The following is a 26,701-nucleotide window of genomic DNA, read 5'->3' as shown; positions in this document are numbered from 1 at the left end:
ACCAAAACATTTCCTACGCTACGAAATCCCACGCCGTCCCATGGCTTGCCAAGCCAACGTACGGCGTGTGATCCCAGCCAGACCTGTGGGCTCAGGGCTGCCCCATCCCACGGACTGCCCATTCTCAGAGGCCAATGGGAACTTCACAAGCGTCATCACAAGCCAGACAAGAATTGGGATATAAACTAAACAATTCAGAGAAGCTGACACAATCCCCAGTGGGCTGTGCACTTGCCAAACAAATTATAAATCCTCTGCACATTACAGCTGGGTGTTTTCCAGGGCCAATGCCTTTATAAAATTTAATTCTTGTGCCAAAGCTGTAAAAAAAAAAAAAAAAAAAAAAAAAAAAGAAGCCCTGCTGAGTTTTCCTGGATGCCCAAAAAGAATATATTGCAAATCTTCACTCTACTCTTTGCCCACACACTGCAAATGAAACTCAGCACGCAGTACTTGCCTTTCTTCCAAAACCTAGAGCAAATCCCCAGTTTCCAAGGCTTCTACACCAGATTGTCCCCACCTCCTGCTTCTTGTGTGGCTCAAGAGCTTTATTCGACTGCAGGATTTCGTTAGATCCTGGATTTGTTCCAACATGGGATGCATTTCCCTTCAACGCTTTGTTTTTCTTCCACAGTTCAATGCCTCAAAAATTAATCAGGATCCTATAAAACTTTCCAAAATGATTTGTCAGACTGGGCAGAGACCTACCAATCTCATTCACAGCTGTCTGATGCAATACAAGTAAGTACCTTAAAACACATTTCAAGGTCATCAAAGTATCTTGGTAACATCAGAACAAAACATTGCGCACTGTTCTTTCTCCTCTCTTCTCTTTCTCTCCCTTCAGGATGAGAAAAAAACTTTGAAAAACTCAATTTTTTTCTGCCAAAATTATAATGTCATTAGGGTTACACAGACCTCATCATGTATTAATCAGCCAAGATGTAATACAACATTAAACTATGACACCACACCTCTGCCAAAAAATTTATCATGCATTAGTAGTTAATAATTGTTAGCCAACCAACAGTAAGGATAACTTTTTTGCTTGCCCCCAGTGAAGAAATAATGTGGCTACCTGAAGTAGCCACAATGCAAAAGTCAGAAGGAGAGAGATCAAATGAATACTACCTCTTGAAATCCCTTCTGATATATATCTTTACAGATATGTGGTGCCCAACAGGACCACATGATGTTTTGCAGAGCAGCAAACTTATTTAAAAATAGAATTTCTGCACACAAAAATTCTGGGAAGTCCTAATGAAAGGGCAGAAGAATCAATAAACCATCTACATTTTTATATGGAACCATTTTATGAACTCGTCCGTGATACACTCCAGTCTGGGAGAGAGCACACATGCCTGAGACTACTATTGCAGATAATAAAAATAAATGGACTTATTAAACTCTGAAGCTCAACTTTTTTACACATTCATTCTCAGAGCTGTAAACTTTTAGGATAGCACACTGGTAACTTATGACTGTAGCAACACGCTGGATGTGCCATAAGATCAGGTTTTCTAGGCTAAAATCTTATCTCATTGAAATCCCACTCACAGGGTGCATCTCTTGGTGGAAGAATCAGAACCGGCTGGCTTTCTCTTTTCTGGACTAAACTGTACTCATGCTTAAAAAGCTGGAAGAGGCCCTGGGGAGATGCCTGCAGCCGTGCTGGCTCCTGCGGGTGAGCGGGGAGGGCTGGCGTGGGGTGGGAGACCAGCCTCCACTTTACAGAGCTATTCATCCTCATCCAGGGCAGGGGTCTCTCCCAAAGCCCATTTGCAAACATTTTTGAAAGGTCCATTTAAACCCCACACCAGAGGAAGGTAGTTTGTCTTGTCCGACAAGACACAGCAGAAACTAAGCAAAGTAGTGAATGCTGTTAAAACAAAGAGTTAAGTAAATTGTTTAAGATTATGATAAAAAAAAATACATTGGCATAATACAAGAGGGAGGACAGGGAGAGCCCCTGGCAGGGTGAAGGTGCCCAACTGCCACGGTGGTTCAGCAAAGGCAAAGCCCATCCCGGCACGGCATTCGCAGAGCTTGCCTGACGCCACTCCACAGCAAAGCTGCTTTCAAGAGATGGCAAACCCACCACAGGCACGTTATGATGGCAACGAGAGGGGATCTCAACGTCAGAGCAGTGAGATATGGGAAGAGACTCCTGAGAAGAGCTGGGAGGGTGCTGGAAGCTATCGAAACTGCAGGTGGAGTTGGTCATTTTACAAAAAAAAGATTATACAAGAGATAAGATGAGATGAAACGGAGGCCTGGAATAAAGACAGCTGGATTCCATGACCCAGGAGGGCCCTTCCAGTCCTATTCCAGAATATGAATTTCAAAACCTTGGCACTTTCATGAAATCACTCTTGCTTTCTAGTCTGCCCCAAGGAAACCATCACTGGATACCGAAAGCCAGCATAGGGGCTGCTGAATTTCCACCCTACTGAAGCATCCCGGGGAGCTCATCTCTGCCAGCCCCCCGAAGCCGGCAGCTCCCGCGGCCATGCAGCACCACGCACGACGGAGCTCCACGCGCCTGCACAGTCCCTCATTAGTAAGTCAACAGTGGTCATCGCTTCTGCATGGTGTAGTAATGCCCGTTTTATGTGTATGGATATTTGCCAAGGCCTTTGGCTTTCTCCAGCCATGAAATAAGCACTAGTATAATCAGTCTGCTGTGAGACCTTCCCAGAAAACAGAGAGAGGGAGAAGAAGGAGGAAAAAAAAAAAGTTCCTCCTGCTAGTTGCACAAAAACCCCAACATTTTAAACTTGGCATGCTGGAGCCAGCGTCCCCAACCAGCGCTCCCGCCGTCACAGATGATGCCAGCTAACGATCACGTGCATCAGATGGACACATCGCTCGGCCGCTGGCCAGCATCCAGCAGCTGCAAAACCGCCGGGTGATCCACCGGGTGACGACTGTCACGGGTGCTGCCAAAACCCAATTTCCACCTTTTGGATAAAACTTGTGAGCCTTGCCTCTGTTCTGGCACTCGGCATCAGCCCGTGGGGGCCCTGGTCACATTTCAATTAACAGCATTTGAGGATCTTCGAGGGGTGACACCAGAGGTGCTGATGTGTAACCAGACAGACTTATTTTTATCCTTTACTTCATGCAACTGCTCTAAACCCACAAAGGAAATTCCTAAGAAAAAGCTTTGGGATAAACAGAGCCGTTGCAGGAAACCAGAAGGTAAGCGGGTATGCGAGAAGGGACAACAGTAATACCAGATTACAGGATTTTTTTTTTTTTTTTACATCTATTACAAAAGCAACAAAAATGTCATTTATCACAATCTGCATCTGTTCTTTTTCTTTTTTTTCCACCTTCTTTTTAGCAGTCACTACTACACAGTTCACATACAGTTTTTAAAGACATAATGGAATAGGTACTTCCAGAAATCTCGGCCTTAAAATGCATTTCCCCAGCGTGCTTTTTGTTCAGCAAAAGCTTTTGTGCTAATGTTGAGCACAGGTCATTTAAAATTATTACTTTATATTTAAACTGACAGGGATTCCCACCCCTTTGAAAAATTAACTCCAAACACTATGTTTCCGCTTCGCAGAAGGGAAAAGTCACACAGTCAGAGTCAATTGGCACTAAAAAAATGTTGCAGTTACAATGGAAGAGACGAAGCGATCTATTTAAAGACAGTAATGGGAGAAGTTGCTGATGAGGCAACAAATCCAAGCTGGTAGACACTGACACCCTTCCAAATCATTCCAGTGCTCTGTACTTTAAGACCTGTGAAACATTTCCCTGGCTCTACCTGTTTCCCGATCCGATGCACAGGTGTCCTTCAAAGATGCTACCCAGCATTTTTGCTCTCTTGCTGGATGGAGGAGCCACCTTACATCCTTCATCATCAAAAGCCTTTAATTCTTCGTTGACATACTGGTAGCTAGAGAGAGATTTTATTTTCATTTTCCCCTTCGCAGTGTCTTTGGGGTTCTTCCATTCTCTCATAATTCTGAGTACCCAGTTTGAGTCATGTTGAAAATCTATAATTTTCCAGAAGCCGTAGACATATGATTATCTTGATTCCTGCCCCTTTTGACATTTCCAATTGTCACCCAAAATCTGTATGGTACCGTGATGATCATGCTTTCATGTAGTATCTTAAGGATTACAAGGCCAATACTACCATTCCTCTAATGCCTTTTGCTTCCCTCTCCAAATACGCTTTGAAGAGAGAATTTTAAAGGAGTAAAATAACCTCCAACAGCAAAGTCTAAAAGATCCTCAGGCTAGAAGAGTTTCCTGGGACACGGGTAAGCTGAATGTTCAATTTCCTCTGCCAGGTGAAGGCAAGGAACTGAGCCTGGGGCCACATCACAGGTAAGGTCTCTACCAAGCTCCTGGCAATAATGTGAAGTCCTCTCTGCATAACCGTGTGTGCATGGGATGTGGAGAAGTATCCATCTCACCATGTGTCTTGGCCCAAGGGCTGTGAGTAAGCAAGGTTTTGCATTTGATTTTAACACAAATGTGTGTGTGTGTGTGTTTCCTTCTTATTTTAATTAAGAAAATAACCGTAGGAAGACTGATTATCATTTACCTCTACTTGAGGCCAACAGAGATATATAGCGACAAATTCATGAGGAAAGCAAATTAACAGAAATATTTTCGGTGGGAAAGAACTCTGAAAGAAGCGTAACAGATTTCCCCCATCCCGGCCTTTATGACAAATGATTTCCATTGCATCAGAACAACATTTTTTCGCTCTACCACGGAAAAGTCAGAAAAACAGAACATCCTCCAAGCAAGCACCGCAAAAAATACACACATCAGGCATGGAGGTTGTCGGGAACTTTATAGAGAGGGGGTGTGTTGTATTTGCTACTTGAGAGAACTTTTTTTTTTTTTTAAGAGAAGGATAAAAACATCAAGTTTTACTAGAGTGAGAGGAGTCAAGTTTCCCTTAGAGCTTCCTCTGCTTTCTAATGGTTTTGTCTAGAAATATGTTATGGGAAGCTATTCTAATCATCAGTCTGAGAGCAGGATGTGAAGATGCCACTGATGAGAACGCCCACCACTACTCAAATGCTAGCAGACTTGCAATCATTTAAAGAACTCATTAATCTAAAGGAAATACTTGGAAAGAAACTTTCATAATTAGAATTGGTGAGCAGCCAGCTTTGCTGAAATGAGAGAGCATTTCTTCTTTCTCTGGTTTGACCCAAGACACGTTGATGGACAACAATGTCTTTGATGGAATGAAATATTTTGCAATAACTTTGGGTACAGTTAAGCTGATAATGGCATTCTTTAAAATGGCTGTATTCCACAGACTTTCTCACTAAGATTCCGACAAGTAAACAGCACATGGGCACCGATTTGCCTCTGGTGAGCTCCTGTTCAAAGCGAATGGAGGAAATGAATGACATTGCATTATGTCTGTACCTCTTAAGGAACGGCATTGTGGTACTCAAAACAATTTCTCCTTGTCATCTCAGCAAAACTTTCATTAACATTATCTGACAGCCGAAAGGGAAAGGCACTAACACGACAGCTCAGCAGAACAGAGACAATGGGGGCCGAGTCTGCAGCTTACAACTTGCTTAAGAAAGGGGTATATTTAAAGGACGTTGCTTTATCTGAAAGTGTTAATTTAACTGCCGAAGGAGGCAGCGTATGAGGGGGTCTCCTCCCTCAGCAGCTGTGTGCAACGCCTGTTGTTTTGCAAGCGATCCGTGCTCATCCGAACCAACGAGCAAGCACACAGCTTGGTTTTGTTGGAAGGATTTACAATTACTTTTAAGTTATACCGGCCAAAGGAGAAAAAAAGGAAAAAAAAAAAAAAGAAAAAAAAAAAAAAGAAAAAAAATGCAAAGACGGTTATGACTAAATGGGTTCCTCGCCACAATGGCAGCTTTAGTCTGTTTTTTATTTTAAGAACAAACATCTCCTTCTGTGCCAATGCTCACTGGAAGGGGAGGAATTCAAGTGACAGCGGAAAGACAGAGAACATATTAAATGCTTATGCGTATCAGGAGGCTTCCAGATAAACCCTGGGAGCTAACAAACGGAAAGCAATGCACTGAGACCATTAGTGGCACCTGCTATCCCACCGCTCCTTCAGCAGCACATGGCAATTGCAGAAACTAGTTATTTACAACCTGCAGAAGCGGAGAACACATATTACTAGTTATTTACACCCTGGAGAGGCAGGGCACACACATTACGCAGCACTTCCACGCAGGCATATTTTGCATCGTCTCTCAGGTGATATATATTCCCCCAAGCCGTTATATCTGGTCATCTTGCCATTTCACTATATTTATCCCGACTTTTGAAGCGTCTCAGAAAAGATTGATGGAGGAGCACAGAGCTGACCGGAATACACGTCAGTGTCACACCAGCACCTCGATGCCTTGCTCTTTAAACACAGCCTCATCTGGTTGCCTCTATTGCTTATTGATCCACATAATTTCTGACTTTCAACAAGGATAAATTACTTTTGTTACTCATTTATTTACTTTGTTTCTTTTTGAAGGATTCTCTCTGGGTTTAGAATTTTTTTTAATTATTATTAAATGCGTGGTGGTCATATGACATCATTCACAATGGGTTCGAAGTCAGGTGTGGTGGGTAGTCACAGACCTGGGCAGTCAGCCACAAAGATAGGAAAATGTCCAGAAAAAAAATCAAGAGCTGCTGAAGGTAAGGTAGCATCCATGGAATGAAGCACAAACAATAAAGGCATGTTCAGATGAATGCACGGTGAAATTTAGTGAATTTTAAAGGGAAAAAAATTTCATCTGAGCCCTGATGATGCAGTGAGACAACTTTACATTTCTTTCTGGGTAAGATTAGGGGATTATTGTCTAATCCTGTGATTGGTAGTCCACCTGACAGAAGATGTGAACTCCATTTACCAAATGCTTCTCCTGCAAGGCTTAGATACTATTTCAAGTAAATACTCTTTTCTCCTCAGCTGCTGTGTGAAAATCCTGATACACAACAACAAAAAAAGAGATGAAACAGAGAAAAGCAATGGGCTACAGGCAAAACGCTAAGAAATATACACACAAAGTAAAATCAAAACTCTGATACGAATTTCTCTCATATTTCACTCCTAAACTCAGCATCACTTTTAGTAAAGACAAATCAACCAAGACCAGAATAAAGATTTTTTTCTTAAAAGACAGTTCTTCCCCATTAACAGAAATAATAAGGGGAAAATCATAGCAGGTAGCAATGCATTGGGGCCAGAAGGGAGCTGTCCTTCATTTATTTAATGGGTTGTTCCTCATTGAGGTCTCTTCTCAGAATTAACAGGGCCACATAGCAGAGAGGAAAAAAAAAAGTCACCTCAAATGCTTTAATGATATTTTGTTCAACATCTTGCAGCTCCTAGGCATCTCATAGGCATGGTCTTCTATAAATAAGAATGTGAGGGCATATTATTATTATGCTATGACTCATGAAATTTGTATCTGCAGGGAGCTAGGGACTCTGGCTTTTCCTCTGGGCTCTCTGGTGCTGTCTGCTGGGTCAATTAAAATATCGAGGTTTCTTTTCACACAAAGCCTTTCCTCTCCCTTTGCTTATTCCGAGTGTGTGTTTCACTCACATCTCCCCTTCACAACCTCATCACCATTGTAAATCACAGCAAATTAATATCGATGCTATGTTCCTGAAACTAGACTGCTTTTGACAATAAAGCCCCTAAGCCAAATGTCAAAAATTCAAATAGAAATACAACATTACAAATAAATCTGTGGACATCTCCTGATAAACTCCTGCAGACCTAGGCTGATGCAATGCTCTCTCCCTGACCCCCAGAACAGAAATAGCTTCTAATTCCTCATCCTGCTGAAGAGTATGATATGTTGGGCAATAAGAAGTGAACAGGGGTTATGGCTCTCATAAAATATTCACACCACTGGCTCTTTATACAGCAGTTTCTCCTGAGTATGATTAATCACATGCTATTATTTAAAGTTCCTATAGCGTGGGAGTTTATGTTTCACTACCATTCACAGATTAGATTATAGAAAATTAGTTTCAGATGAACTGTTTGGTTCAGGTAGATTAATCCACTCTGATGATGCCTACCAGCCAACCAAACTCCTTCTTCAAACCAACTGGCCATGTCCCTGGGGTTATCCAGAAAGCGATAAACAACTGGGGAGAGTTTCTTTCCACCTGGCAGTAATTGTTCTGCAAGCACTCTTCTCTTACTTTTACCTAAGACAGACATTTATCCTGCTATTTAGTATAATTAAAGCATAGGTACTAATCTAAAGCTCCTACCCAGGGAGCAGTCGTCTGATGGCAGCAGATTCACAGCATGCGCAACAGCCTTAATTTCAGTAACATGTTCAGCTGATGAGGAGGAAGAAAAAGGGTGAAGTAGGTAATGACATCTCCAGGAGCTCAGGATGCATTCACTGCCAAGACAGCGTGTGCAGGGGATCAGCACAGGCAATGCCCAGAAGACATGGTGTCCTTCGGCGATCATTTGTCTCCAGTTTGGATGGGAGGGCTGCTGCATCTTCACAATACGAAGGGGCACCACGCCACCCTTGTTCCAGCTAAGGGGTTTGAGCCCAGCACAAGAGCCACTGGCTATTTGAAGCCAACACTAATTCATCTCATACACTATTAGAAATTATGAGAAATACATCTGGAAACATAAGACACCACTATGTGAAGATTGCTATCCTGTCAGATTAGGATTCAATTAATCTTCCCAGATAAAGGTCAATAGTTTGCCAGCTCAACTTACCTCTTACGATGATGTTGGTGGACTTTTTCGCCGGATTTCCAACATTGTTATTGGCGATGCAACTGTACGTGCCAGCATCTTCTGACGTGATGGCAGGTATCGTTAAAGTGCCACCGTTCAGGACTGTCTTCTCGGGCAGGATGCCGGCAGACCTCACCCACATCAGGCTGGGGGCTGGCTCCCCTCCTGTCGTCACACAGACTAAGGTGATCGCTTCTCCAGGGTTCACCACTATCGGGTCATCCACAAGAAGCTTAATTGAAGGAGATGCTGTAAAACACAAGAGGAAGAGAAAGGTGTAGCGGGGCTATGTCCATGGTATTGCTCAGTCCTGACAAGCACACTCAAGCCAACTGAGATGAGCAAAGGCACTTCAGCTACAGTGCTCTTTGCACGACTGCGTGCCCTCCGAGAAGGGTGCTCCCCATCCCAATGCTCCTCCTGACACCACATTTCTCACCCTGCTCTGCACCCTGCTCAATCATCACTTTTCGCCTTGCTGTCAAACTGCAGATGAAGATTTATGTATGGACAACCCTGCGGCTGTGCTTGGGAAGTAATGTATAATGTATGGGACAGGTGCCAGCACGCTGGATTTTAAACCCTGGAAGAAAGGAATTAGTAACAATCTTCTTATTTGGCATGGAAAGCATGTTGTTCTCTTCAAGTCAGATCCTACCCATTGAAAACCAGCCCTCTTAATCCACCCGCCTCCCCGATGAACTCCTTGGGACTTGGCTGCCAACTGAGATGAATTTGTAGAGTTTGAGTTGGGTCTGTTGAATCAGGAAGAGTCATCTCCCTCGGGACAACATCTCCTTGCACAAGGAGAAACTGAAGAATCCAGCAAAGATGCTTTTTTCCCTGTATGGGCTGTGCAACCTGCAGCTCACAGCAGCAGCAGACAGCGTGGCCATGGCTCCATCTCCTCACAGACACGCGGGAGAGGTGCAGACTTGGGTCCCTACTTATTTCCATACAAATAATCAGCTGCAGGGGCTTTGTTCGGGCAGGACCACCAAACCAGCCGAACTACATTGCAGCACAGGCTGATGGAAAGATGATGCTGCTCTCAGAAAGGAGAAGCAAGTGATTAAATTTCATTCTCTCTTCTTGCCTCTTCTTCTCCATGAAATATTTGCATATGATGTAAGAGGAGCAACAGAAATGTTCCGTATGAAGGGACAGGGCAGGGCAATTCATTTTAGATGCTGGAATTTAAAATCACAATCCGAGCTGTGACATCCTCTGTCATTTGCACTGAGGGATACACCCTTGCTGGATTCAGGCTTTGCTTGAAGGCATACTTGAAACCGCATGAGCAATGAGCCAATATATAAATTCATATAGCTAGTACAGAAAAAGCAGCGATACTAAATAAACACAGGCATAAAGGTGAAGGATTGAAATTCTGGGCAAAGAATACCAGAAAACATGACAATAAAAAATGAAAGGAAATAAAAATGTTACATCCAAAAGTCATATCACTGTCCTCATTATTACAGAGATATATTCTTGTGTGTTCTGCCTTATATATAAATCTTATTTCAATATTAAAGGAATAATACAATAACACTAATCACTAAAGGCAAATACAAGAGTCAACTATAAAATAAGAGTTTCCTTTATGTGGAGTTCACCCAGGAGGAATTAGCTTTCTCTGCATTTAGAGGCTGTAGCACACAAATGGGAAGCACTTCATTTATACTTGTCCTAGCACAGAGAGAACAGGCAACCCCCAGCCAGGGAAACACTTTAAGGGAGCAGGAGAGCAGAGGTTTACAAGCAAAGTCCCCTTTTCCAGCTCCTCCTGGCTTGGGACCCTGCAGATACTTCCCAGCATAAACCCCTAGGTTCACGTAACCAACTTAAAGGTGAAGAAACTGGGTGCATGGCTAAAACTACAAACAGAAAACAAGTCAGCACTGCCCGCTAACTGTGTCAGCGTCTCTTTGCTCACATCCTCTGACCTCATAATTCTTTCACCAGCTGATGCATCCATCAGCTGACGGACCCCTGTTTTGGGATTAGAGGTAGAACTGGGCAGTATGTCATGTTTCATGCTTAAGTAGATTTTGCCTGGGTGAAGGTGGCAGACGCAGGGATCCAGGTACCCACTGTGCAACTAGAACTGAGCTCCAGACCTGCAGGGTCATCACCAACCAGGGGGTAGCACTCAGCTGGCCCCTCTTTCTCTCTCCTTCCCTCCCTCCCTCCCTCCCTCCCTCCCTCCCTCCCTCCCAAGTTTAATGATTTTTCCTGAACAACTCTGGCAAGGAGCTGCTCTCTGCTCTCACTAAACATCAAGTCACAAGACAGGGAACAAGAGAACCACAAATAATGCTTCAAAACTTAGAACAAAAGACGGAAGCTCCAACAATGTCAACCCAACCTGGTGGTGCTGTTTACCATAATGGCCTCATAATCCTCCAGATGAAAGGGGGCCCTTCACCACCCTTCAGGTAGAGAGACAAAGACAGCAGCTGACGTGATAAAAACGCTGTGATACATCCCTTTCATCACAGCACTCAAAACAGTAAGTACATGAAAATTATGGTTTGCAGACAGCAATTTCTCTTTGCTTACACCACACATTTCACTTAACTACAACCTATCCCACTAGACAAACACAAACAAAAACTCAGCAATACACTCTACTACTACCATTAAAAGCCTGATTTAAACCAAAGAATATTAAGAAATTCAGAAGGGATGTTAAGGTTTCCAGCAAATGAAACTCAGTGCAGCATATAAAGGGTCAAATACCTACTATGAATAGAATATGAATCCACAGCAACAATGAGCTATTATTTTGATATTTCTCTGCTTGAAACCCTATACATAATCTGCACCGTATCGCAATGCACCAATAACACAAACCCTCTTATTTTCAGCTTTATGGTGTAGCCGAGGATAGAATTGGGTCTACCGCACCACTTGCCTGATTTATTGTCACATGCACGTTGCCAAATTCTGGCCTAGGAATGGAGAGACTGGAAGTTTTCTGGTGGTCTCTTGGGCTTTGTCCTTCCACCACTGAAGCACGCACAGCCCCACCACCAGCCCACCTCTGAGAGCGCAACCTCCACTCTCAATGCAATCTACATTGACCTCTCCTCCTTCCAGCCAGGGATGGGGAAAGGTGGTAGTCAACACCCATCTGCTCACGTGCCAAACACGAGCTGGAGACCCATGGTTTCTTATCACAACTCTGACCGGCTGTTTCAGGAAGGAAAGGGGAGAGAGAAAAAGAGAAGCAGGGAGAGGTAGCCAGGGAATGACGGAGGCAAATGGCAAAAATCCCAAATCCTCGGTAACTCCAGAGATGTGCTCAGACATGGTGGGGTGACAGAAAAATGGCTTTAGCTCCAAGTTAGAGAGTGCTTGTGTTCACTTCTCTACGTCAGCCTGGACCTAGATGTGGAAACGAATAGGGCTAAATCACAAGTTTAGTCATCTGCTGGAAGACCTGTATTAATTGACTTGGGTTAATTAACAGCATGTAGGGCTTCTTCAGGTCTGCTTTACTGGATAGCTCCTCTGTTTGACTCCATCCATAAATGCTTTCCCCTCCCAAAAACAGAGGAACACCTCTAACTGCTCCCTACAGGACGCTGCAGCAATGCAGCTGCAAACAGCTGCCTCTCCCCACAGAGTGGGAATGCAAAGCTGGGGCACAGAAAGGAGTAATGAAGGCACAACGACAAAACTCCACATAACAGCAGGTAGAGTAAGCCCTGGACTGGGCTGCTCAGGGTTCCTGCAGAATCTCTCTCTCGTCCAGATTTTCTGAGCAAACACCTGTTAGACAAAAAGTTCAGGACTAGCTCCTGTTTGAGCTAGGGAAATGGAGCTCACCGTCATGTGAGATCTCTCCCTATTCCAGTTTCAATGACAGCAAGAGCTACTGCCAAAAGGCAATTCCTCTTATCTACCTTGAGATATCTTCTTGCAAGAATCTTCCCCTGTGGTATCCGTCTCTCTGCTGACTGCAGACAGAGCCCAAAGATTAGTTTAACCTAGACAGGTAAGATTTAGATGGCAGAAGATGGGTGACATCAGTCCTACCTTTAGGATGAGGATTTACAAATGCATCAGGAGCCTACACATGGGAATGGGCAGAAAGTGCCATTTTTAACAATATACATGTGCCAGCCTCGCATTGACCCCAGTGTTTCGCAAATCGTCTTAGGTCCCTGCACTTTCAGAAAACTGAAATTTTGGCCTAATCCTCTCTCTAAAATGGATTTCTTCTCTCCTGTATTTATTTGTAAACTTTTGGGGCTAAAACCCACATACAGCATAAATCTGAACTGTGTAATTCATCACCACACATTTTTTTTGGTCCTGCATAATTAAAAAATGGAGTAGGCATTTATAAAGATGACAAGATGATCCAGAGCAATTATAATAGTTGATGATTATAACAAAATATTGTTGAAGGATTATTAAAACTCGTGCTTCAGGACATAAAATGGTATATTTTTCTGGAATGGGAGGGCAGACTACCACGTATCTGCCTACTGCAACAGTTTTTATGCACCCTTCTGAAATGTCTCCTGCTGGCTCTCGTTAAGGACAGACTGAGATCTGATCCAAAAGGACAATGCATGTGTTGATACATCCTTTGCATTTGTAAAGCATCTAGCATGATTGAACCCCAACCAGGAGACCCACGGTGCAGCCCCAGCAGCTCAAGCTGTGATATGTGTTTAGATAGCAGGAAATAACATAATTGAGTCAGAAGGAAGAGGAGATAAAGACTTCTCCAAAAGATCTGATTAAAATGACACTCATTAAAATGACACTATTGTAAAAACGAGCACATGCGATTGTGTATTCCTTTACTAAAGGTTTTGCCTTTACTATGTATATTGCTTCGGGGAGTCAGGCTTCAGCCTCCGAAACACAAGTGGTTTTACCCAATGGCATCCAAGTGTGTGCCAAGCGTGAGCCAAGCTCCCTTCCACTTCTACAGCCCAGCCTGCTTTCCCACAACAAGGCTGGAGCCAGCACTGACATTCTGCCTGTTCAGTTTTTGAAAGGCACGGAAAGGTAAGCTGAGCTTTTTGAGGCTCGAGAAGACCCTCACATCCTTACAAACAAGCCTTCACATGGTCCCAGCTGAGATCATTTGAAAAGATATATATTGCAGTGACAGTAAGGCAGCAATTTATGCCTCCAATCTTGATTTTATTATTCAAGTTTTACAAAATTTAGTTTCACCAAGCAAGGTACTTGGCTGGTTGCCATGTTTACACAGGCCTCCTCTTGCAGGAAAGGCACTTTACAATCGAAGTGCTTCAAAGCCCCCAGAACTCAGCAGGTAGATGTGCAATCAAAAGAAAAGTTGTGTGACTGCACCAGCCCAGAAGCTTCCTCTGCTAAACAGCTGCCTCCTGGCATAAGGACAAGCTCCTCAGTTTCTGCTTAAATCTTGCAGAGATCCCACAAAATTCCATTGAAAGGTTTAACTTAGGGATATATTTTATTGTTTTTCACTGCTATCTTCTTCCGGATTTGGTTTAATCTCGCATTATGTCATTTATTTATTCCTGCTATCTTTCTTCCTATTAATTTCCTCTCTAAACTAAATAGCCTGAATTTTTTCACTTCCTCCCCTCATAGCCCCAGGGCTCCATCAGTTCAGATCACAAAACCCTGGGTCACAGTTGGGTCATGGAGACACACTGACACAGGACCGATGTCCTCAATTTCATGTAGAGTTGAAAAGTGATGGATTTTATAGTTTTAAGTAATGTTCATTACCAGTTTGGAAAGTTGAGCATCAGAGCCAACACAACTCTGCAATACCAAAACTGATGGAGACAGAGGAGGCGCTCACGTATGAAATCTTATACATTTATACAGAATTCGTAATGCAACAAAAATGTCCCTGCCAAAAGGAGTCAATACTAAACGGAGTGTATTATATCACCCCGCAAAGCCACTTGCAAAGCTTCACCCTGGCTGAGGTCTCTCTTAGATGACTACCAGCCATGAGGATTAACGAGATGAACGCTGGGCCATCCAGGTTTGGCGAGCAAAGCATTTCCCAGTCAGAACCTTCACCCCAGCACCGGCAGAGACTCAGCCAGGCAACCTGCCCAGCGGAAACTTTCTTTCAACTCTCTGATAGGAATAATAAAATTCATTATAAAACAATAGCAAGCTTTGGTAAATATTTCCATGGGTGAGTGCATGGAACAAGCTTTCCAAACATCGTATTTGGACATCGTAATGAGAACGGCTCAGTGTTCAAAAGAGCTCTGCATCTTTACTGCCCTTTAGAAGTAGGGGTTTCTGAGTGCCAGTCCCACATTTCAAAGTCATGGTTGGTTTGCCAGGGGACAAAGAAAGCTGCAGTGCCACTGCGAGCTCTTCCCCGTGAAGAACAAGGCACTACTCATGATGAGGGAAACTGTTCAGGTCCCCATTCATATTGCAGCTGCATCCTTTTTAAAGGGATTTCAATTCAGAGACTTTCGTGTACAAGTATTGCTTCTGCATCCAGTGTATTTCATAGGACTGTAGAGCCTGGCTGTGAACTCAACAGTGCACATGAGAAAGTGCTATTGGAAGTACACTGGGTCACAATACACAGCCCTGCTAGTCAAGTCACTACGGAGAATTTAAATCAGAACTGCATCAATTTTTTTACCTAGTATTAGCATGCGCACACAAGACAAGTTAGGCACTGACGACATACAGATGGAGATTAATTATAAAATGTGGCTACAACATACACCAATCTTCACAGAGTAATAATGCAGCATGCAACACTCACTGGTTTTGATTAATGACTGGGGCAAAAGTTTCGCAGATCCAGCACAAAGCTAGCAGTCATTAAGTCGTCATTAACACCCTAAGATACACCCTTAACAAGATCAGTTTACCAAGCACCTTCGACATAACAACCTAGCTCTACAACAAAATGCTTCCAGTTTAAACAGAGCTGCCACGGGATTATCGGCAGGGAGACTGGAAACATCTTCCAATCAATGATCCGATACAGATGTTCACTGAACTTGAAAGAAGCAGAGTCTCTGCTGCTGCCTGGGATGGGTATCTGAGACAGATACTACACTGGGAGGAAAAAGATACCTGTCATTGATGCAGCATACAGAAAAAAATCTGACGCCAATGTGTGTTATAATTAGTGAGACAAATATATGTATTTAGACTGGGTATATGGAATTGAGAAAATGTCACAATTGGCTTTAGGGATTAGTGGAAATGCAAAGGAAAACTAATACTTTAATAGCAATATCAAAGTAGAGGCAGAAAGTCATGTCCTTGACAACTCACTCATCTATGATGAATAAAAATGAAAAGACATTATTTCTTCCAGTTTTGTGAATTATTTCATATGCAGAACCGAAGTAATAGAACATAATTGAATTATACTTTCATATATACCTGTGTGTGTACGCATCCATTTAATTTACAGCCATGATTTCTTACAGGAATACAATGCATATGCTCCTAACTACTCATATTATGAATAGTCCCTTTCAAGTCACAGCAAAAAGAGAGAACATTTGAGGTCCCTGCTGGGCTGGGAGCATCATTTCTGTACTTATTTACTCAGTAAAGTTCAAAAAAGGATAGACTGTAATTCCCAGCTGAAGTCCAGATTTTAAATTACAGGGTAAAAATAAACTTTTTATTGACCACACTGCCACAGCATGCTGCAATACGGTAGGTCCTTTCTTTTCATCAATAGTCCTTAAAAAAGAAAACAAAACAAAATTAAAAAAAAAACAAAACAACCCAAACAAAAAAAACCCCACAAAAACCAAACCCCAATGAAAATCACTTTTATACACCCATCCTCTCTGCTTTATCCTCCCTGCTGCTACTGACAGAGCTGTAATCTTCTGGCTGCTATCACAAAAGAGACAACTCTTCTAGGCAGAAGGTGCCAGCATGTATTGAACCAGCTAGGATAAGATACTCCAGTGGGCCAAATTGTCAAGCAAACACGCACCTACGTGTGCCATCAGCTCATCTGCTCTCTCAGGACACGCAAACTTAGCTGCGGACTCTGCTGGGAAGGAGCAAGGCTTCCCAGGGCAGGTTCACCTTTGTCTTGGCAATGAGTTTTCCAACAAAGCCAAGGGAGAAAAAAATATGCAGAGACGCTTAAACTTGAGCTCTTCGCAGGCTTAGGACCAGAATTCATCACAGAATGACAGGATGGTTGAGGTTAGAGGCACCTCTGGAGGTCATCTGGTCCAACCCCCTGCTAAAGCAGGGTCCCTTACTGCAGGTTGCTCAGGGCCGTGTCCAGATGTCTTCTGAATATCTCTGAGGATGGAGACTCCACAACTTCTTTGGGCAACCTGGCCCAGTGATCAATCACCCTCACTGTAAAAATGTGTTTTTATAGTCACTGTCAAGTAGTGACCAGTCATGTAGAGTTTTGAACTTCAGTGGTGACTCGCTCAGGTGCTGCATGCAGTCGAAGTGCAGAAGAGCAGCAAAATAGTCCAGCTGTAACAACTTCCAGTTCTAAACACCCTTCTGTTTAGACACATAGAGCAGATGCGCTCACCATACATACCAACCTTATTTTTGCGTTACTTGCTCTTTTTCCCATTTCTTCATTATCTTTGAAATTCCAGCACTTGCAGGGGTGGAGAAAATAAAGGCGAAGGGCTCAAATCCTAATTCTTTCAGGCACGTGTCCTTTTTTGACTTAATACACGGAATTACTGAAGCAATATATTCCCAGCCCCGATTTCAGTATTGCAAGTGTTTTAGGGTTCTCATCTTTGCAAAAGCACCCAAACCTGTTCCAGCGCAAAGGGGTGGCTCCCCCAGCCCAGGGCAGCTGCCCCTCACGATTGCTGAAGACTCCCATTAGTCTGCGTGCCTCAGCCTCAGGCTGGGGTGCGCGTGCCCCCCGGGTACCAGCAGCCACCACCCAATTTGAATACGCTACCTGGCCACAGATAAAAGAGAACTCGTATTTCTCAGTTTCCCCTGAGCCTGCCACCAAAGAAAAAAGAGGCTTAAAAGTTGAGTAAAGTGCAAGATTATTTTGTCCAGGCATACTATCAAGAAAGGAAAATTATGAGGTTGCAGGGGAAGCAGAGAGGGGAGTTACAGGAAAGAAATAAAGCAAAGAATGAGATTATATTTAACAAGGCCCATTTTCAGCCGGACTCAGCCTTTATATGTTCACATATATGTGAACAAGCTGTCCTGGAGCGCCAGCCCAGGTAAGCGTGGCCCACTCCCTGCGCTCTCTCTCCGTTCTCAATAGCCTTTTTTTTCCCTCCTCCAACTTTTTCTGAAATCCTCTGTTTTTTAACCAATGGGGATGCAGCTTTGATGACTCATCTCTTTATTCCCGATTTGCTTGGCTGCTTTTCATCCCGCAGCAGCAGCACTTTGATGACTCGCACTCTGCTCGTGCTGCTGTTCACGCACAGATGTGGCATTGATAGCTCCAACAGGGAGGAAGGGAGGCGGATACGTTTGCTATTCAGAGCACTTCCTCGGTGGTTACGCTCTGGGGACGACTACAATAGCTCACAGCTCCCACACTGTATGAACGATTCATTCTGTGGACATTTTATCAAGAGGGTATGAAGGGAAGGCAGGATCCTCCCTTTCGCAGCAGAGCAGCGTTAAATCAGCTTAACCCAATCACGAAACTGTCCCCTTCATCACTATATTTAGAGGCACTGTTATACATGTAGGCTTAAATTCATCTCGGCTAATTTCAACCACCTGAAAGTCAGGCATGCAATCCGAGGTCATGTATCTCGATGAGATATAAGCACCCCTAAAGCACAATTCCTGCTCTCCAAAAATAGATGGGATGAATTGCTCTTCAGAGCCATCTCTCTCCCTCTCTCCACCGAGTACAGTGCTCCCTGAACAACCAGTGTACTACAGACACCTAAGCTTTCAGACTGCTAGTTAGGTGAGACAAATCCTGTCTTGCAGCAGCAACGATCGCCTACACAATTAGTGGATTAGGAATGACTGGTTACTGAGGAGCTGCAGAGAAAGGACCCTCAGGGTTATGGCGGATAGCAGTCTGGACACAAAGCAAACATTAGCAATAGGTGCTCGGTAGAAGGGAGTTATCATACAGGGATGCATAAACAAGAACTTTGTTGGGAAATGTATGGAACAAGCCCTGCACTGAACCCCACGCTTACGAGGCTGGGTACTGTGTACTCCTCACCATGCCCTGAAGCACTGAACTTCACCAAGGAGGTGGACAGAGGAGATCAACAGGAGCAGCGTGAGGTAGAGATGATGTGACTCACAGGCAAAAACTAAGGAGCTAGGTTCGTTATCCAACAGAAGAGATAGGACAAGATAACCATCTTCAAATATACGAAACGTTGCTGTGAAGGGGAAGAGGATTCTCTCTTCTCCATGCCGTGGTGGACAGGACCAGACCGACGGGCCAGACTGCCTGCCAATAGTGCGGCACATCTGCTGCAGGTAGCCAGGTTAAACAGACATCAGTAGGACAAGGTTTAGATCTAGTGCATTCTGCCATGAAGAATGGGACTAGACAACCTCTTGGGGTCCTTCCCAGCTTTATTTTCTATTATTCCCTTTTGCTAAAGCATTAAAACCTTCCACCTTCAGTATTCAGCTCAGAGCATACAGCTGGCTGTATTTCTTATCTGAGGATTTCAAGCCTCTTTAGTGCAGGATCACATCTCGCTGTTGCACTCTCTGAGAATGCCAGGGGATGCTAAAAGAAATATTTTTTTCAAAGTGAGATAATTCTCTCAACACTGTATTGTCTGAATGAAGGGAAACAAAGCAAGTTTATCGCAACAGACTACTGCTTAATGGAGGGATTAAAAGTGAATTAAGTCTTTTTCAGTTTGTTTCCCACCACATGCCCCAGATAGAAAACCAGCTTCAGCTGTGATTTGAATGAACTATGTCATGCAGCTGAAAAATCACATATTGAAATACTCATCTTTCTTGGAAAAAAGTTACTGTTGTGGATTATTTCTATGTTGGAGGTTGCCAAAAATCAGCCTCAATATTATGTATTAATGATCACCTGCACTAAGCAGCCCGAAGTGGCTGCTAATATACAAACTAATATACATTTTCAAATTAATCTGTGCCACCAGAAATGCTATCTAGATCAAGATAAAAGTTTTATTTCTTTTACTTAATCATATTAGAAGAAATATTATAGGAAGCCCAGAATTTCAGTGGTTTTATGGGTAGATATAATGCCTTTTCTCTGACACTTTGAAACAATGAATACTCTTAAAAGGACCCATTCGTGTTGTTATTAGATCTAGGCATTCAGATCTGCGATTCAGAGTTAGCTGTATCTAAAGTTCCCTTTCCCAGCTCTGAAGATTAAATAGTGAGTCACATGCAAACTGGTGACAGATTTTAATATCATCTGTCAATAATTCACGTTTGACACAGAGCAGAATTCTGCTTGGAATAACAGAACCCCTGTATTTCTAAAGGAGACCGCACTTGTTCCTGCTAAGCATCTTCAAAAAGAAACACCTCCTGACCAACGTATGGTCCAGGCTAAGGCAGGGTGATAGGTCTTCAAGACTTTCATCAGTTCTTACACAGATAACGATATGCTGGGGAGAGGAGATAATATTGAATTCAAACACCAACTTCCACAACACTTGCCTTTTAATGTGCTTGCTTTAATCACAGAACTGTAGAATGATCTCCATCAGAAGGCATCTCTGGAGGCCTCTGGTCAGAGCCCTGCTTGAAGCAATGCTGATTAGATGAGGTTGCTCAGGCCTCATCCAGTCAACATTTGAGCATCTTCCGCAAGGGGTGAGCAAACTCAGCTCCTTCAGCCTCCTCCCATGTTCACTGCTCTAGCTCCAGACCATCTTTGTGGCCTCCACTGGTCTTGCTCCAGTCCATTCGTGTCTTGCTTGCTCTAGGGAGCCCCAAACTGGACAGAGCAGTCCGATGCACTCACAAGCACTGAACAGAGGGGAAGGATCACTGCCCTGGACCTGCTGGCTGCCGTTCTGCTAGTACAGCCCAGCTTGCTGTTGGCCTTTTTGGCATGGGCACATTGCTGGCTCATCTTCAACTTGTCTGCAGGGCAACCCAACTCCCTTTCTGCAAAGCTGCTTTCTAGCCAGTTGGCCCTAACGTGTACTGGTACATGGGGTGGTTGTTCCCCTCCAGGGGCAGGACGTGGCATTTCCCTCAGCTAATGTCATGAGGCTCCTGTCTGCCCCTTTCTCCAGCCTGTCACGACCCCTGTATTGACCACTACTCCCAATTTGGTACCTGAGGACTTGCCAGAAGTGCACTGAGTCCCATCGTTTTGGTCATTAATAATTATGTTGTACAGTATTGTTCCCAGTTGTGATCGCCGAGGGATGACATGAGCAAATGACCACCAGTTGGACATCATGCCACCCTTAAAGCCCAGCCAATTTTCCACTAATAATTCGCATCTCACAAATCTGGCTATAAGGAAACCATGGGAGGTCATATCAAAGGTCTTAAAGACAAGGCAAGAGGATGACAAGGTATAATAGAGGAATCAAGGTGGTGATTCCAAAACACTCGTAAGTGGGAATAGGAGATGAGAAAGGTGTCGGGGAGCTGTTCCTATGAGAAGACACGACCTGTAGCACTGTGCTCCCCCCCTCCAGAAGACTTTCCTGCCAGCTCTGTCTTTCATGCTTCTTGCAGTTTCAAACTGCGAGGAACATTTGGAGGAAAAATTTCACTGATTTCAGGAATACAAATACACTAAGAGCTCTAAGAGTGTGAAAAACATGAATGGGGAAGACACATGTGAGTGCCAGGCAAGAACCCTTTGAGACCTTGGGGAAGAGATGGGAGAGTAGCAACCCAAAGAAAAGCCCAACAGGTAGAGCAGGAGCCAGAACTGGATCAATCGGATTTCTTCTTGGGTACAGCATGGACGTAGTGAGGTAACAAAAATGGGTAACGTAGACAGAAAATATGAAGGTCACGACTCAGTGTGACACCCACCCTCGCAGCTGCTCCTCTTCTGACAGCATGGATTCAAGCACATACACTGAGAAAATTGTCAGAGTTCCTCCTCCTTGTCAGAATAACCCCTTGATTTTGTTGCAAAGCAGCTGCATTTGGTTTTACAACTCCTGCTTGCATTAACTTACCCAAATTAACTTCTACGTGCTAATTTTAAAGGGACTCAATCTACTAAAAACAAATGAGAGTTGCAAAATTAGTCCCTTTGCTGTTCTTCCTCACATCTTGACTTCTATTTCTGTTCCTGCCACTCACCAGCAATCTGCCAGCAGGTGAATCACTTCACAGTGTTTCTGCTTCCCTTCAAAGTTCTCATCTATTTAGATAATAAATTTGCAGAGTAATAGCTGTCTTTAGATACAAAGTGGGTCTGTGCTCAACAAGTGCCTCTACACGCTGCTGTACAGTATTACTGCTAATTGTCATCTCGGGCTTCAGCATATGCATGGTCACATGCTTCTGAGATGATCTCAGCTTTTCTCATTACAGCATCCTTTTTGGTTTTGTATTTTAAACCAGTCTGCACTGGAACAAAGAAACCCATGTGTCTGAAAAGTGATGCCAACGCACTCTGCCTCCTGCAGTACCTACAGCCATACGGCGGCGTGTCTAAGGCTTCAGGCTCACGCAGAACAGATGTAATTAACACATTGCCGTTGAATGAAGGGGGTGTGAGTGTACCTAATTATACCTATGCGTAACACTTTGAATCCGCATCATGTCCAAAGTACACTGAAGTGCACCTGATGACGTCAGCTGAATTACCTCTCTAATTATTCGAAGAGAACTATGCAGAAAGTTCCCTTTGGATTGGTTATATCACAGTAATTGTTACTCTGGTGACGCCACGACATGCAATCAAATAATCAGCAAGACAGAGTGAGCACAGAAAACAAAAAGGTCGCAGGGACAAGCTGGCAGGCGGCACCGAACAGAAACCTGAACTACTCACCCGAAGACATGCCTGGTGTTCCCCAAATTAGCCTCTCAACTCAGGTGTGTGCACAGGAGTATAGATGTATGAAAGGCCCTGCGGCATAAATAGTAGTGGCAGAGCACCTGGATCTGCACTGCTTTCCTTGAAACAAGTGTCTAGTTCACGCTCGAGTCACCTATAGCTCTTGGTGAGGGAAAGCGGGGAGACTTGAGAGTGTTTCAGAGAAAGAAAGAGGGAAAAACAAGCGTTCACGTGCCTTTGTCACCATATTTTCTAACAATACAGGAAGATTATCAAGCAGAAGGCTCAACAGGTGACTTGAATGTCACCTGCAAGAACCTCGGTGGCCCTGGATGCAGAAAGTAGGCAGGGCAGTAGCAGGATACTGTAAGAGCAATAAGGATTTCCAGGCATACAGTAATAGTTACGTTGGGTTTTTTTTTTTTTCACATCTGCTGAGCACACTTCCTCAAGCACAATCTGCCAACGATCATCACACGCGGCAAACGCTCGTTACAGCGTGCAGAAGTCCTGCTGCGCATCGGCGTGCCGCGGCAATCAATCAGGGCCGGCGGGGAGCCGAGGTGCTCCCTGCAGCTCCGCGGCTTCCCAGCCGCCGTGTGCGCACCGTGTCAATCAATCGAGGTGAACGGCAACCCACCACACACAGATGGCCCGCAAACCCTCACAAACCCCATCTGGCTGCTGGGACAGCTGATGTCCCTGAGCAACCCAAGCTAGAGCGCACATCCACGGCAGGGAAAAACCTTCCCGACTTTGCTCACAAGTCAATCAACCAAAGGGAGCCTGACAATTCACGCAACAGTCCGCGTGTCATGCGATAAAAGCCTGAATCCAGTGAGCCAAATCACGACTGGAACGAGATGGAAACCCACAGCTGCTGTAAGCCTCAGCTATTCTCCTTAGTCATCTCTCTCACCAGCTACAGCCAAGTTCTACAGAAACTTCTCACGCCCGTTATGCTTACAGACCTGATAAATGCAGAATAGCCAAATTGCCAGCAATTTTACACTGAGATCACACAATTTGCAGCTGAACTTGAATTCACTTGTAGCCACATTAATTACAATAAACATCGTGCATGTTTGCCACCTTACAGACACTTCTGTTTGTCTCTCCTTTGTTTCCATTAGACAGGCATCTCCATTACGTGCTTCCAGCTTTAAATTAAAAACAGATGGACAGGCTAGGACTGCTCTATACCGAAACAGAGTACCAAGTTCAGGTTCTGATTTTCATTACTTTGGATTTATCCTGGATTACTCTGGATTTACAATTTATGTAACTTCTATGAAGTTTCACCAGGTGAAGTTCTACCAAAGAGCTGTATCAGATGAAGTCATACCAAATGAGAAAAATTTTGTCCCAGTCTCATCAACACATCAGTCATCATCTTTAATGATACGTTGCAGTAATTACTATACGTATTTAATCTTGCCCTTGATGATGGTTGCCACCAAGTTCTTCATGAGAAAGTGTGAATCTTTATAATTTTTCAGGCTTGTTTATTTAGGAAATTACTCCAGAAGAGCAATTCCTGTTAATGTAGCAAGACACCCCTCTCCCAAACTAAACATGACATTTGTAAGGTAGAAATATTAATTCTTTTTGCAAAATTAGATCACGATCACCTGTCCTCAGTTCAGAACAGTTATGCTATTTTATGTTCCCCCATTACTGTAACATAAACAAACTTCTGTTGCAGATGAGGTCCAACATGGACAAAGACTGTTCTGGCTCCAACAGCAAAATTATCGCTCTGACAAAGGGGAGCACTAACAACTCTCATCCTCTGTTCTCATGGATGAAGGTGGATGAGTTATTACTGGTATTGAGAGGAAACTTGCTCCCAACTATCAGGTACACCTCTCCATGGCAGACAGGCTTTCATGCCTCTTCTGGTATGAAATCAGAGCAACTAATGAGGGACAAACCTCACATTAAGATTTTTTTTCTTTTTTTTTCCCCCTGGAAAAATTAATGAGAGAAAATTAAGGGCTTCCGAATCACTTTGTCAGATACAGTCAGCTCCGAAGGTAAGTCCCCTGCTGCCCGTGGCAGCTTTAAAGCTGAGCTGTGAATTTGCTCTGCAATGGGTTGTGTACAGTAATGGTACATACCACAGTTTTGAAGTCCCTGCTGTCAAATCAGAAATTCAGAAAAAGCTGAAGGCAACTCCTTGGAACAAAGCCGTGAGGACAGAAATAATGTGCAAATAAAATTCATAGTTCATCTTGGACACGCTCAGCATGTTAATGCCTCAACTGTTTTGTTCATTTGCTACCTGTTATCAGTGCCCTGAGGTATATGCTATTAAGGCACTATTCAGCGTAATCTAACCTGAAGTCTTCAAACGCTACAACACTTGCTGAAGAACGGTTCTCCAGAAAACACTTCTCTGAAATGTCTAATTACTCTAGAAATCTAAGCTAAGGACTTTACTCTTTGGCATCAGGTTTATAAACCATTTCAGACACATCCTCTGTGGATCCTGGACACAGAGCCTTTAGCAGGGTTAAAAATCGATAATTTCCATTCTCCTGGAAACTGGCTTTCCCAATTGCATTTCTTGCGATCAACCACTGGCACGTGGCTCTCAAGATACATAGCAGTGATACAGCCGTGAAGAGAGGGAGATATACATCTGACCATTTGTTCAGCCAGGAACAAGTCCAAAGACAAGAGCAAATGCACAAGAAATGCCACAACACGGAGCCAGCTTGGTCAGAGACTATGGAAGAACGCCTGGTTATCCTCCTGCAAAGCATTTCAACACAACTGCTTGAATATTTTCATACGAAACATTTAAATCTGAAAGAAAACACTTTTGTTTAAATCAATGTAAGAAATCAATGTTTAAATCGATGTAAGAATATATCAAATCAATCACATGAAATCAATCGTTTAAATCGATGTAAGAATATAAAAAGGTTGATTATTTCCTAAAACATTTTGTTGACCGAAAATAATTAGCTTTCAACAAAGCATTGAGAGAAATATTTGCGAGTGTTTGGAGGACTTGTAAAGGATTGTTTTTACTCTATGCCCAGCCTTGACGGAGATGCCCCTTCCTCTTACCTTGCTGCAGTATCTTCTTTGAAGCCCCTCCATAACAGTGAAACCCCTGACGCTGGGGGAAAATGCAAATCCTTATATGAAAAATCCAGAGAGCGATAAATATTGAGAGCAATAAATCAAAACTCTTCTTCAAATCCTAACTTTGGTGAGAAAAAAAGAAAACACCTGAAAATGGCTTCTACAACACGCTCCTGAATTGCTCCTACAGCTGCGGGGCTGCATGCGGTCACGTACGCTTTAAGCAAGAGAACAACGCTGCAACACAAAAAACCACGGGCACTTCTAATGACCGGAGAAGGTCGCTGCTGGAGGCCCACCTGTTTTATTAGAGAGTCGGAAGGACACCATCTTGTCAGGGATGCTGCAGACATTCCTCACCGAGGCGATGCAGCTGTAATTCGCGTAATCCTGAGGCCGGAGGTTCTTCAGCTTCAGGATCTTTGTTTCTCCCTGCACATGCAAGAGAGCGCGTTAGGAAGGGGCCGAGGCAGAGGAACAAACAGGGATGCAGGAAACACCAAGAGTGGCTTTCAGGAGGCAAAAGGAAGATGCGGAGGTGGCTAATTAGAAGCAGATGCTGTAGTGATCCAGGAAACATATTTTATTTAATTACCTGAAAGAATGGCAGCTGGCATAACCTAAAACTGTAGTCCCACTTATATATTAAAGGCAAAAGAAAAGAGAGCAGTGTGGGGGAAATTGGTTTGACAGAGTCTTTCAAGTTGCAGCATTATTCGGGATAATATATCTTAAGGTACAATCTACGTGATGAAAAAAAATCACAAGCTACAGAAATCCTGCTGTTTTCCTTTGAAAATGAGCTACTGATGGATTTTATTTTTAGCCAGCAGTGTAAATGATGGAGCAGAGACCTGAATGGAATATGTAATGAAGGAGTTCCT

General features: G+C 43.6%; 1 protein-coding gene across 1 annotated transcript in view; it reads right to left on the bottom strand.

The window, feature by feature from the left end:
* Positions 1–26,236, bottom strand: part of MDGA2 (MAM domain containing glycosylphosphatidylinositol anchor 2) — a 180,022-nt gene extending 153,786 nt beyond the window's left edge. The window contains exons 1-2 of the mRNA XM_075501584.1: positions 26,117–26,236; positions 8,744–9,013 (exon numbers count right to left, since the gene is read on the bottom strand). Coding sequence (XP_075357699.1) covers positions 8,744–9,013; positions 26,117–26,147 — 301 coding nt within the window. The 5' untranslated portion in view covers positions 26,148–26,236. The remainder of the gene's footprint in view (positions 1–8,743; positions 9,014–26,116) is intronic.
* Between the last annotated feature and the right edge of the window lie 465 nt (positions 26,237–26,701).

Source organism: Mycteria americana, chromosome 5 (genome assembly GCF_035582795.1).
Source record: "Mycteria americana isolate JAX WOST 10 ecotype Jacksonville Zoo and Gardens chromosome 5, USCA_MyAme_1.0, whole genome shotgun sequence".
Classification (NCBI taxonomy): domain Eukaryota; kingdom Metazoa; phylum Chordata; class Aves; order Ciconiiformes; family Ciconiidae; genus Mycteria; species Mycteria americana.
The sequence above is the reverse complement of the archived record's forward strand: the minus strand, read 5'-3'. Positions and strand labels throughout refer to the sequence as shown.